This window comes from Zingiber officinale, chromosome 5B (genome assembly GCF_018446385.1).
Source record: "Zingiber officinale cultivar Zhangliang chromosome 5B, Zo_v1.1, whole genome shotgun sequence".
Classification (NCBI taxonomy): Eukaryota; Viridiplantae; Streptophyta; class Magnoliopsida; order Zingiberales; family Zingiberaceae; genus Zingiber; species Zingiber officinale.
Window position 1 is genome coordinate 130,491,266 of NC_055995.1, and position 14,779 is coordinate 130,506,044.

Consider the following 14,779-nt stretch of genomic DNA (forward strand, 5'->3'; position numbering starts at 1 on the left):
GGCAAAATCCAAATAGGTCTGGAGGACCAGTGTTTGATAGGTAAGTTGAGGTATGCAACTGGAAGAGCAACAGTGAGATCGTGTTCCTGAAAAGAACAACCCAAGGTCGCTCATCCAACTGAAGAAATCGGGAATGATTCCAAGTTGAGATCAAGACAATTTTACTGTATAATACTACTCATGTATTATATATATTACTATGCTAACATTTGTTTTGCAGAAATATTTTGTATAACTATGTTTTGCAGGTCTGGATTGATCAGTCGACTGAACAGGAGGATCGGTCAATCGAACCAGCTTGACTCAGACCAGAGATCATTTAGATCAAAGCACAGAATATTCCGATCGAAGCTTGATCGGTCGATCGAACCTTGATGATGTGGCACAGTACAGATCTATCCGAAGCAAAGATGGAAGCTAGCCAGATCGGTTGACTGAAGAAGAGGATCGGTTGACCGAACGATCATCACATTAAAGGCGCATTAAGTGCGAATCTCGGGGAACATGGAAGTTTACTATTCGGTCGACTGAACAAAGGGATCAGTCGACCGAACCATTAAATGTAATTAATGTCCAAAGATCGAATCAGCATTAGATCTCAGCGAAGAAGGAAGGGAGTGAGTTCGGTCGACCGATCCTCTTCTTCGATCGACCTAACGTTGACGATTCTTATAAAGTGAAGCTCGAGGTTCGAGGATGTACATGTGTTCTGTGTTCATTGCTGTGCAAAGCTCCTATTCGTACGACAAGTCTGCTACTCATCACCAAACAAGCTGCTGCTCAACTAAAGACGTGCCGACTGAGTTCCATCCTACATCGAGTGTCAGTATACTTTTAATTAGCTTGTTTTGTACTCTATTTCAAGTAAGATAGTAGGCTGTTACTATCTTACACATTTCATTGTACGATCTGCTTCTCTCCGAGATTTTCAAAAAGAAGAGTTTTAGGGGGCGTTTGGTTTAGGGTAATAGGAGTGGGGAATGAGAATGGGAATCATTGATTCCCATTGTTAATGTTTGGATTATAGGAATAGGAATACAAATAAAGAAATGAATCCTTGAAATTGGGTAATACTCATTGATCCCCCCTTCAATGAGTCATTACCCTATTTTCATCGATCAAAATATTCCCTTATTCCAAAAATACCCTTGACTTAAAACTAAAATTTTCTCCATTAATATCAAATATCAAAATATATTTATTTTTTTTTTCTTTCATATCACTTATCTCTCCTTATTCTATCTCATTATATCTTCTCTCTCTCATCATAGTTTCTCTCTCATCATTTTATCACACACTTTCTCTCTGCTATCACACTCTCTTTCCTCTTTTTTTCTCATTACACTTTCTCTGTCATCATACTTTCTCTCTCCTCAATCTCTTCCATCACATTCTTTCCCTTCTTTTTTTCCTCATCATGCTTTCTCTCTCCTCAATCTCTCCCATCACACTCTCTTTTTTCTCATCACACTTTCTCTCTCATCATACTTTCTCTCTCCTCAATCTCTCTTATCACACTTCCTCCTTTTTTCCTCAACATACTTTCTCTCTCATCATACTTTCTCTCTCCTCAATCTCTCTTATCACACTTACTCCTTTTTTCCTCAACACACTTTCTCTCTCATTATACTTTCTCTCTCCTCAATCTCTCTTATCACACTTACTCCTTTTTTCCTCAACACACTTTCTCTCTCATCATACTTTCTCTCTCCTCAATCTCTCCCATCATATTCACTGTTCTCTTGTTCTCTCACCATACTTTCTCTCTCCTCAATCTCTCTCATGACACACTCTCTCCTCATTTTTTTCTTACTATATTTTCTCTCTCTTCATCCTCTTCTATCATACTTTCTCTCACATCATACTTTCTCTTATCATGCTCTCTCCAATCACACTCTCTTTTTTCATTTTCTCTCATCACACTTTCTCTCTCTTCATTCTTTCTTATCACACTTTCTCTCTCATAATACCTTCTCTCTCATCATTCTCTTTCATCATATTTTTCTCTCACATTCATCTTTCTCTCACATCTAATTTTTTCTCTTATTTTCCTTTAAGGGTAAAAAAGGAAACTTTGATTTATTCCGATAGAAGATATACAACTAACCAAACATTGATTTTAAGAGTGATATCCATGCTCATACTCATTCTCATTCCACAATACAATGATTCTCATTCCGATTCCTATTCCTAGGAAAGAACCAAACGCCCCCTTAGTGGATTGCCCAACGATGCGATCAAGGATTGCGGGCCTTAGAGTAAGAGTCAACCTAGGTTTCAAACCAAATAACCGAAATGAGTCTCTATTTTCCGTTGCATTACTTTGTTTTAAAAAGAAAATGAGTGTTTTAAAAAAAAAGTGATATTCACCCCCTCCCTCCCCCCGGAGCCAACCCTCATGAATCAGAGGTCTGATCGGGAGGATAAGAGGGAGAGGAGCCCCTGGGATCGGGATGATCTAACCTGGAGGATGAGGGGGAGTGGAGCCTAGTATCAGGATGGTCCGACTAGATATATCTCTTAGATAGTCCGATTGACAAATCAGTCAGGTTGATTCTACATGGGGATCCCCTATATCAGCTGTATCAATAAGCAAGCAAAACATTAGTGTTGGTATCCCAAGGTTGTTTTGATATGATCAAACAAGCTAAGTTAGGTCATGTTGTATTTAATTCTGTATCTAAGTGTGCAGAAACTTAGGAGCACAGGATGTCGAGCAAAAGACGCGGCCAGTGAGAAGGACGACATAGGAGAGAGCCAACGGACTCAATGCGTCTGAGGGACGAGGTGCTGTGAAAGAGTACGCAGGTAGACGAGAAAGAGGCATGCGACATTTCCGATGGACGAGAAGCTGGAGCAGAAGATTGCTCGAGGAGAAGGCCAGAAGTTGGGTTCGGGTGAGCCCTATTCCGGATGACCGAAATCACCCAAGCGAACAGAGCCGGAGCGAAAGACCCGGACTGAAGCAAGCGGAGCCGGAGCGGAAGGTCCGGACTGGAAAAAGTGAACATAGTTGACTTTCTTGGTTCGGGTGCCCAGAACGAAGTTTTATCTGAATCGCGTTTGACCTTGATCCATTGCGAAGGGGATAAAATTTTATCCCCCTCCAGATGCCTGGAACCCTTCTAGATGCCCTGACCGAGGCTATAAATATAGCCTTGGTCTAAGAAACTAAAAACAACAAGCATCTTGAGAAACAACACTTGTACGCTTCTAGTTTTCATTTAGCTTCATCTTTTGTGCGATCATTACTGTAAAAAGACTTCTCTGTCTGAAGGAGATATTAGTGTGCTTTACTTCCTTGGATTAACAATCTCCTCAGTTGTAACTAAGTAAAAACTTCTGTGCCTATGTCTTTTTTATTTCTTTACCATTTCTTAAGCAAGTGTTCTTTAATTAAGTTAGTTGTCCGAGAAAGGTATTTTTATTTTTATTTGTGCAGGGGCTATTCACCCCCCCTAGTTGGCTGCCAAGGGTCCTAACAAATGGTATCAGAGCAAGGACGCTTCAGGAGGACTAACCGCCGATCGAAGCACCGAATCGATGGTCGGACCGAGTATATACCCACCGAAGTTGGAGGGAGAGTTCGCAAGTTGGAAAAAGAGAATGCAAGTATTATTTAAAACTGATTTTGAATTACTTTTAATAATGAAGTTTGGTTTTGTAGCACCCGAAGGTAAGGAAGAATACCAGTGGACGAAGAAGGAGCAGGTCGATTACGTGGCAAACGACAAAGCAGAGTTCCATCTGCTGAGCGTCCTACCGCCACAAGAAGTCAACCGGATCGGCGCCTACAACTCAGCAAAGGAGATTTGAGAGAAGTTCCTTGAGCTACACGAAGGAATGTCCAAAGCTAAGCTCGCGAGATGGGACTTACTTCACAACCAGCTCACCAACCTTCGATTTGAAGAAGACGAATCCATTGCACACCTTCACTCGAGGATTAAGGAGCTCATCACCGGACTTTCGAATCTCGGAGAATAGGTAAGCAACCGAGATTCGCTAAGGTACGCTCTAAATGCTTTCCCTAGAAATATGAAATAAGCATCATTAGTAGATGCCTACTATATCTCTAAGGACTTAGAATCTATTACCTTAGAAGAGTTATTTTCAACGTTTGAAGTCCATGAATCGAAATGTGCAGATTTAAAGAAGGAGCCAAACACAATATTGCCCTCAAGGCGAAGATGGATGAACAAGAGTTAGAATCTTCTTTCGACGACGAGGAAACGACGATGATGGTAAATCAATTTAAAAAGTTATTTAAATCTAGAAAAATTAACCATCTGCAGGGTAGAAAGAGAAGAAAAATCATATACTACCACTGTAATGAATAAGGACATGTTAAAGACAGCTGCGCTAAATTGAAGAACAAGGACAAAGGCAAGAACAAGAAGCTCATCCAAACGAACAAACACAAAAACCTGAAGGCGACGTGGGACGAAACGTCATCCGAATCAGAGATTGAGGCTTTCTTCGTACTCTTGTTAATGGGAAGCTATCAAGATGACGAAAATGAAGCAAGCTCATTCGAAATGAGCATCGAGAGCATCGATGAAGGGGGAGCGACATTGGAAGAAAGCAGTACTTCAGGGGGAGCTACAGATAACGGGATCAACAAGGTAAGTCAAGTATGATCTCTTCCTCCTGATAAGTCCTTTAAGTTTATAAAATATTTATCAAAGAATTGTTACAAGCTAGAAAAAGAAATTAAAGAGTTAAAATTAATTCTGACAAAATCTTGTCCATTAGAAGAATTTGATAAAATAAAATTGGAAAATGACAATTATAAAATGAAATAAAGAACTTGAAAAATCATGTATGCTTGAATGTTAGAACTCAAAATTATAATAGACTAAACCAGCATATTAGATTTCATAGGGGGCAAATTAGAAAAATTTTAAAGAAATATGTTCCTAAAAAATTCTTAATTAATCTAGTTGGCTGGAACCTATATTGGGTTCCAAAGTCTTATCTAACTTGAATTTTAATTAGACTTAGTGCTTTCAGCGAGAAAATTAAATGTTTGAATTTCTTTAAGAGACTTTGTCTAGAAAGCGGTTATTGCTCCAATAACCAAGAAGACTTAGTGCCTCCCTACAGTCTAGAAGTCGATTAATGAAATAAAATGTTTAATTGACTAACTGATAAAATATTTAATTATAATTAAAAATGCTTTAAATAATTACTCATTTTTTTTATCTTTTTAAACTTAGAAATTTTAACTTAAAGTTTTTTTTTTGAAGTATCAGCTTTACTTTTTCAAAATTAGTTTTTACAAACTTTGGAAATTATTGATATTTTTTTATGATATCAAAAAAAAAATTTACTTAAAAAATTTTTCTAAAATTATTTTAAGTGATATCAAAATAAATTTTAAAAGTTTCAGAGTTTTTCAAAATGTTGAAAATCAGTTTTTTTTACTAAAAATTTTCTTTTTTTTTTTGAAAAATCCCTTAGATTTTTTTTATATCCCATTTTTTATGTGATCAAAGGGAGAGAAGGGAAGATTAAGTCTAGAGGGAGATAGTTTAACATTTTTAAATTTTTGCACTTTAATTGTAAATTTATTATTTTTTTACTTTATGTTAGTTTACTCTAACTTAACTTGGGTTGCTCACATAAAAAAGGGGGAGATTGTTGGTACTCTAAAATTATTTTGATGTGATAAAAAAAGTTAAGTTAGGTCCTGTTGTATTTAATCCTGTGTCTAAGTGTGCAGAAACTTAGAAGCATAGAATGTCGAGCAAAAGACGCAGCTAGCGAGAAGAACGACTCGGGAGAGAGCCGACGGGCTCGATGCGTCTGAGTGACGAGGTGCTGCGGAAGAGTACGTGGGCGGACAAGAAGGAGGCGCGGTGTTTTCGAGGGATGAGAAGCCGGAGCGGAAGCTTGCTCGAGGAGAAGGCCGGAAGTTGGGTTCGAGTAAGCCCTATTTCGGATGACCGAAATCACCCAAGCGAGTGGAGTCGGAGCGGAAAACCCGGACCGAAGCAAGCGGAGCTGGAGCGGAAGGCCCAGACTGGAAAAGTCAACATAGTTGACTTTCTTGGTCAAGGCGCCCGGAACGAAGTTTTATCCGGATCGCGTACCGTGATTCGTTGTGAAGGGGATAAAATTTTATCCCCCTCCAGACGCCTGGAACCCTTCCAGGTGCCTCGACCAAGGCTATAAATACAACATTGGTCCAAGAAGCTAAAAGCAACAAGCATATTGAAAAAGAACACTTGTATGCTTCTAGTTTTCGTTTAGTTTCATCTTTTTGTGCGATCATTGCTGTAAAAAGGCTTCTCCGCCTGAAGGAGATATTAGTGCGCTCTACTTCCTTGGATTAACAAGCTCCTCGATTGTAACCAAGTAAAAATTTATGTGCCTCTGTCTTTTTTATTTCTTTATTATTTCTTATGCAAGTATTTTTTAATTAAGTTAGTTGTCCGAGAAAGGTAATTTTATTTTTATTTGTACAGGGGCTATTCATCCTCCTCTAACCAGCCGCCAAGGATCCTAACAATTAACTCAGCTTAAATCTTTTATCAAAGTCATCAAATTCATTTGATCAAACCCAATCACCCTTTGTCCAACACATCAAAAATCATTTGATTGAATTCAATCATCCTTTATCAAACACAACTATTTGATCCAACTCAACTATTTTTTTTGTCAAACACACAAAACTATTTAATTGAACTATCAACATATTATTCTTTCATTGTACACTATATATATCCTCCCATAGAGACCATCTATAATTTTTTAATTTATCTTTCTACACATAATCGTGAGATGGACGATGTGGAGATATTCAGGATTCACATATGATCTTTTATTATGTTTATTGTACACTATGATCATTATAATAGATTATCTTCTCCTCGCTAGTGGACTTGTCTTCAGAGTTAAAATCATATGTACATTCTATGATTTCTTCATTACCATCTTGTCAAATCTATATTTTCTTCTATTTTGTCCTTTTCACCATCGAATCTTAATGTGTGTTGCTAAATTGTATTGCTTTCTATTTATTGGCTGGCCTATTTATATTTGTGTGGGTTGGGCACTAAATATTCATTATGGGCCGGGCCAAGCATCATTCTGCAACATAGACAAGTTTAATTGTCCCTATTGGCTCGGGCTGTAAGCCAGAAATATTTTTTAAAAAATAAAAAGGAAAAAAGAAAACAGAAATCATTAAAAAAAAAAAGAGAAATCATTATTTTAAAAAATAGAAAATAGAATAAAATAAAAAAATAAAACCCATAAATGTAAATAAAAAAAATATAGTAAAATTAGATAATAGAAAATGTATGAATTTGAGGAAGCGATTATGTATAAGTTAGAAAAAAATTTATTAATTAAAAAATTAATATTTACATGTTTATATTATTAAATATTTATTTTAATCGAAAACAAAAAATTTATATTTATTTTAAATTTTGTATAAATATATATAATTAAATCTAGACCTTTTTTATTTTCTACCTAGCCTGTCTTGTACCATGCAAGGACGGATCCAAGAATAGAGGTAGAGTCTCTCAACACCAAAATAAAATAAATAAAGAGAAAAGGGAAAAAATTACATCAATATAATACTCTTTGATGCATGTCAAATTGTAGGTAAATCATATGATTTAATTAAATCATATATAAATTCAGACATTGGCCCGGATAAATTTAGTGTTCAGATCAACATGGGTCAAACACGTAAACTATGAAATTATTATTTTAAAAATTATTTATAAATCTTAAGTAACGAGAACAATCTGATTTGAGTCAATGAGTAATGATATATTTACAGTGGTATCTACTTAACTATTTAATTAATGGTATAAAAATAACATTTAATAGTGCCTAAGTAACTGCATGTAAAAAGGAAAATATTTATTTAAGTATATTAAATAAATATTTGAATTAAAAAATAGAACCTCTAATTGAGTCATTTTAATACCAAATGTCATTTTAATACTATATCAAAAATATAAAAACCTAGTACCTTCTTATAACTTTTTTTTTACCCTATATTATTTTTTTTATGCATCATTAATGAAAAGAGTATGTCTATTTTAAAATTACAAATCTTAAACCTTATCTACATAGAACTTTTTTATTTACCTCTTTAAAAATTTTCCATTGGAAATTGCCGTTACAAATGAGAGGAATAATACAAAATTATAATTTAAATTCTAAATGAGAGACTATTTTAGAGGTTTTTCTTAGAATTTAAATATCCGAGTTTTACTAACTAATTTTGATTTTGTTTTTATTCATTTGAATGAATTTAAAATATAATTTATGTACATCCTTATTAAATATAAATTCATAAGCATTTAATAGGTTTATTTGTAAGTGTATATTATTACATTTGACAAATTCGAATTATTTGTGACCCTAAATCATCAGAATCTGATGATATTTTTTTTATAGGATCTGATGAATGAATTAATCGGATGTTGAATACCTGATTAAAAAATTTGGATGCACCAAGTAAGGACGATAAAGGATCAGATTCAGATTGAATCCTATATCCGTAGTCTCATATTCATTAGATATAAGATATACATCCTCATACTTATTCCTATTGAAGGATCAGATATAATAATTTTTTTCTTTCCCTTCAACTATCAAAATTTGATCATATATATATATATATATATATATATATATATATATATATATTCCTATTAATATTAATAAAAAATATTTAATGGCTTTTAAGAAAAGATTTTTTTAATTTATTATTTAATTGGATATTTAAGTTACATATTGGATAAATTCGTATGCTTAATTCAGATAGTAAAGGTTATCAAATCCTTAATCCAATCCGATTCACAATCTTCAGATGAAATTATCATGACTATCACCGAACGAAGCTTCCCTGTGACTGCTGAACATCACTTTCTCCTCCCAAACTCGAACCCTCGTCTTCCTTTTACTTTTTTCTCTCCCTTCCTCTGCCTCTCTCTCATCCTCCTCCTCCTCTTTTGCATGCCCCGAAGCAGCTGCCTCCCTTGGAGACTGAGACGGCGTAGTGCCCAATGCGCTTTCGTCTCTGCCTTGGCCCTTCTTCGCTCGGCTCACATATGACCTCCTCTGCGAGTTTTTCAAATAATACCCTCCCTTTAATACAGGAGCAGAAGCAGAAGCTTCCTCGATAACCTGCTCTGCGCTACCAAGCTCCCTTTACCCTTTAATTTATTCTCTTCAAATATCTCGGAGTTGCAGATAGTAGATCGTCCCTGTGATCGACAAAGCTACCTATCCATCTACCTAGCTACCTACCAACTTCTATCCTTCTCCCTCCTTCCTCTCCTCTTCTTTTCGCTAGGCCCTAGTCCAAAAGCAAGGAAGAAACTCCGACATCTTTAATTTATATATATTTATTGCCAATTCCTTTACAGGTGTGGAGATAGAGCCTGAATTAACAATTTATGTTGGTGAGTCTGCATGGTATTCTGTACCTTATCTTGATGTTGATGACAGTAGCTAACTCGGTAGGTTGATCGATTGCCATGGCCCATGTAAATGCTTGTTTTATTTTTCCAACCTGCGCGAGCACAGTCCGGAAAGGATGGCATTGTCTATAACTACTGGTACCGGTTAAGAAACGAAGCGACCAACAAAAGAGCTTACTAGCTTGGTCCTTGGACATAGATTCTGCAGATCCAGGGAACAATATCTTTTAACTAATCAAGAAACGAGCTGCATAGTCATTTGAAGCCCCTGGGTTCGTGAAATAAGTTTCTCCTACCACTTGAGAAACCACTCTGTATCTTTTTAACTCTGTGGACGCCGTGGAGGGGCGGCTGAGATGAAAATTATGGCCTTTAATTTTTTGCAAACAACCTGATACATTGGTGAAATTAAAATATATAGCTTTAATGAAATAGAAAAGAATAAATTTTGGTTTATTTAAGTTGTTTCACAAAACAGATTAATTTTTTTTTTGAAAAGAATGGTTAGAAAAAGAAAAGGGGTGTTTAATCTGGAAATCTTAGAAGAACAGGATCTCCATATTGGTTGTGGCATCTGTTGCATTTGGTGACTGATGCCTCTTATTTTCTTTATTGCAACTTAAATCAGATTGAGCTTTTAGTAGATTAGCCTCGGAACAAGGAATCTCAAAATTCTTCGATGATCTGAATTAAACCATCCATGTATATTCGTCTAGCTAGCTTGTCTTAATTCAAATCCAATTCCTATAATCAGAGAATTATTTGGAGCCTGATTCATGTGTTTGGCGGCCTCTGGACTGCATCTATCTATCTATCTTTCTTTCTTTCTTTCTTTCTTTCTTTAGTCGTTAGCATCGAGGTGCGTTAAATGTTCGAGAATTCATTTACTGGCTGATATTGTGCAGGCGAAGAGAAGAATGTAGGAGTCCATGAATATATATATAAAAAAAAAGCGATTCCACGATATCCGATATCATGTAGCAACACCCTATACCTTAATCATGCATCCTTCAAACACTTACATGACTTTAGGGGTTAGCATAATTTCAATTTTAACATTACGGATCACCGAATTAATTCAGAAATTGGATTAGATTAATTTGGAAGTTCAGTTTTTTTTATAAAAGAAGATATTGATTATTTTAGTTAATTTAGTTTGGTTTTAATTTTGATTTTTAAAAGTCAATTAAACTGATTAAATCGACTAATTTTTTCTAGGATGATAAAAAAAAATTAATTAGTTTGATTTTAACAAATTCAATTTTGTTGGTTCAATTTTAAGAGAGTGTTTACCCCTACGTGGGTAGGAACTTTCTAAGTCATTTCAGCTTGTTTGGAATTTATATTTCATAGTATCTAAGTAGAATTGGTCAACTTGGTTCTCATGTTTATTTGTTTTTCATTAGTGATTAATCGGTGCGCACTGTAAATTGAGTTAACTACAGTGCATTGGTATGCGTTGATTATCTCTTATGACTTTCAACCTATTATACAATGTAGGATGCACATTGCAAATATAATAATAGCTTGTTGTAAAAAGTCAAATTTATTATAATAAATCTGTACTACAATCATAAATGACTGGATTGGACTCTGGTGATATGATGTAGTGGTAAGATGTTTGGTGGATACTCAAGAGTATCATGACTCGATACTCTCCTAAAATATACATATATTCTATTTTGGAGGAAAAATTAACGTGAGAAGTGACAGAAAGTATGATTACCCAAATGAGATCGGACGGCCCCACCTGATGGAGCAACTGTGTTTGTGGCTCACATGATGGCAAAAGGCGAATACATTCGCCCCGTATTTCAGGAGCAGGGATCCTCTGGTCCAGGATCCCTGGACCCGTCATAGTCCCCTGCTCATTCATTGACTGGATGAATTGGATCCCATCTGTTTAACAGGTAGGGTCCAGTTCATCCAACCAATGAATGGACAGGACCTCTTCTGGTCCAGAAAATTCTAGACTAGAGGATCTGGCTTCGTATTCCAGGGTCAACACGGAGAAAGTAAATTACAGGCGGCTACTAGCCTTTGGAATAATGACTAGCACATAAGGAAGATATTTACCTCGACTTTACCGAGATTCGAACCCTATACCTCATGATGACAACACCTCATGCGCTAGTCACTAGATCCATCCGAGAGGACGTATTTGTGACCCACATGATTAGTACCCAGGTGGAGCATATATATATATATATCTCGATGGATTACTTGTGGAGGTTAGTTGTCAATGGTCTTCAACGTGAGTACTTTCTGAATTTATTTTTATAGTGGATGCAAAATTTTCATGAAGTTAAATTGATCATCTCTAAAATTAATCCATCCAGTCGGAAACATAAATTATAAAAAAAAATGATGTGATCGGATTTTCTTCCTCAGTAATCCAATCTTGTACTGTTGTTCAGACATGTTGTGCTCGGTTGCTGTACTTAATTTATCTCCTCATATATTGATGGTAGAAGATGAATACGTTCGTTCTTAGCGTCCCCGTCAATCCATCCCAGGGCCAACTATCTCCATCACATATGATTACAGGGTTGGGGAATTTCACCTTTTACTACTATCGGTTTGATTATTTGATTGATCTGGGTTCTCACTGATGCTCGAAGGTTGGAGCTTAGTTTGGTTTCATTGGGTCAGACCTGAACTTCTGTGCGCGGTAACCATCTGTATTTCACTTTTTGATCACATTGGGGCCGGTACATGCCAGGCTAGTTAATTTCATGTTCTTCGATCAGTGATTACAGGGGCTGAGTTTGATCTATAAATTTTGTTAATTTATTGCAGGCGATCGAACGGGTACAATTGTTCATCCTATTGCTTCTCAAGATCAAAGGGAACACAAAACCAAAATTAAGATAGCTCCAACAACAAAATTAAGGCACTCCCAATATCTCAGCTAATGTTTCAAGCAGCAGCTAGCTAAAGTTTAGCGGTTAATTAATTAATTACGACACACAACTCCAGCTCAATCGCTTATTTGAGCATGAGCCTGGTGAGATAGAACTGCACCCACCGATATAGTCAGCCTCACCCGTAGGACAAGTTCCTAGCTTGTGGCATCGCCATCATGGGACTAATCATCTCCATGCCAAGCGGAGCTCTCCTCGGCGGCGGCGACGGGCGGTCGATCTTCGACGCCGACGATGACGATCCATCGTACTTCTTCTCGTCGGCAGCGGTGAGGGTGCCGTCCAGTGAAAGCACTGGCTTGGTCTCGTAGACGTTGGCCATGGGATTCACCTCAATGCCGGCAGGTTCGATCACGGGCAGTGCCATGTGCAGAAGCTGGTCGCACTTGGAGTACGGCTCTTGGTCAACACTACTTCTGGGTCCGAGCGCGCCGCCCCAGCCGAGCCACGAGCTCCTCCCATTGACATTATTGCAAGGGCTGTGCCTCTTGGACTTGCCTAAAATTATGGATTCGGCACTGCTGTTGGGGCTAAAATTGAAGCTATGATCTAAATTATGGTGATCCAATTGGTCCCCCGAGCCATATAAGTGGAGGTCTTGTAGAGAAGGGAAGCTCATGGAGGAACTCAGCTCCTTGATTGGGGCACTCAACTGGCCGTCAGCCGCCATCGCCGGCGCTTTGTAGCTGCTGCCGGAGTTGACCATGCTCTCGGCGGCAAGAGCTTTACACGCTCTCTCTAGTATGCTCTGCATGTACTTCCCGTGCGCCTCGATCCGCATTTGAATCAATTTTTGCACCTAATTACCAACATAGTTGATTAATTAATAATATATTAAGGAATGCAAGAAAATCATTATGTAATAATGCGCACAATGATATATATATATATAAAAGAGAGATCGATATTAATTTTCTACAGCTATATATATATTTATATATATATTTATCTTGCCTCTAACTGTTCTTGTAGTCTCCTTTGAACTTCCATCTGCATCATGTGCATGTTCCTGAAATATATATATTTGTGCATATATATATATAACACAAAAAAATTAATTGAACTAAAAAAAACAAAAATTCAAGATAGAATTTACTCGTTCAAGTTACGACCCATCATTGATGAGGAAGCTGCGTTTCTGTGTAGATCTACCGTAGCTATACCACCAAAGGTAGCACATATACAGATAAGGAACTTAATTAATCAACAAGGTCAAGTATTTAAGGCAAAAAAAATAAAAAAAAAATGGAGATGGTAGTTAATTCTCACAATTTCTGAAAGAATTATGATCATTGGGATCCTTGTGAGGTTGCTTCCCTAGCCGAAATTTCTTCAAAGTAATATGAAGAAGAAAAAAATTAATAAAGTGACATGCATGCAAAAGAATGAAGAATTAATTAAGTACCTGAAGGTGGCTCTTGAGGTGGTAGAGAGTGAGGCCCTTCACACCCATAACTCTCATGATGGTTTTGGGTGTCGCCTCTACAACACCAAAAGAATGCAATCATAACTAAAGTCACTCTGAGAAATTAATGGATTAAAGAACGCATCGTATAGTTAATACTGTCGGGTCCTCCGAGCTGGGTGACGGCATCGACAAAGCGGTCATGGAGCTCGACGGTCCACCGGAGACGCGGCTTGGGATCGGTGGTGAGCACGAGGCCGGAGTCGCCCTGGACGCACACGGAAGGAGGCCTCTCGTGGGAGGATGAATTCATAGTTGTTGCCTTCTTGGAGGGGAACATTCTTGCTTCCTATTTCCTAATTTCTTTTTTTTTTCTTTCTTTCCCTTCCTCCCTCTCTTTCTCTCTGGATAATTTTAATCTAAAAATCTCTCCAGTTGCAGTGAATTGGGAAGAGATTCAAGAACAGAATTGGAATAGGGTTCTGCCTCGGCCTCGGCTGCTTCTGCTGCTGTTTGTTGCTGCTGCCCTCTCTCTTTCTCTTGGGAGGGGAAGGCACGGTGTGAAGTTATTCCTGAACCTGCAGCATAAAACTTAAAAGCCACCTACTTGAAAGTTGAAACCCTACTTTGCCAAAAGATGCGTGGAGAACGGAGAGAATAAAACGTCGTTATTAGGGTATTAACTAATATCATTGCGGTCAGTAAAAGAATTTTTTTAAAAAAGAAGAAGTAGAAGAAGTAGATAAAACATAAGGAAGAGGGCAGACCCCAAGGCAATCTCTTATATCAACAGTAGTATTGGCATTTTGAGTGGTAGTTTATGTTTACAAGTGGAGCAATCAATGATGTTCATCTCATGGCTCTGTCTCTTTTTATTTATATTAGATCCTTAATAATTTAATTATTTATATATATATATATATTTTCTATGTGTCCTTATTAAGTCCTTGTGGTGCATTCCGAGAGGGCCGGGCAAATCGAGTACAGACTGATTTGATATT

At 37.0% G+C, this 14,779-nt stretch overlaps 1 protein-coding gene across 1 annotated transcript; it reads right to left on the bottom strand.

Annotated features, from left to right (window-relative positions):
• Positions 1-12,298: 12,298 nt before the first annotated feature.
• On the bottom strand, positions 12,299-14,385 carry LOC121986013 (myb family transcription factor IPN2-like). The gene is made up of 6 exons (XM_042539771.1): positions 13,938-14,385; positions 13,779-13,855; positions 13,643-13,703; positions 13,470-13,530; positions 13,328-13,382; positions 12,299-13,172 (listed from the first exon to the last, which is right to left on the bottom strand). The coding sequence occupies exons 1-6, from the start codon at positions 14,116-14,118 to the stop codon at positions 12,492-12,494; spliced, it is 1,116 nt and encodes a 371-aa protein (XP_042395705.1). The 5' UTR covers positions 14,119-14,385; the 3' UTR covers positions 12,299-12,491.
• Positions 14,386-14,779: the final 394 nt, after the last annotated feature.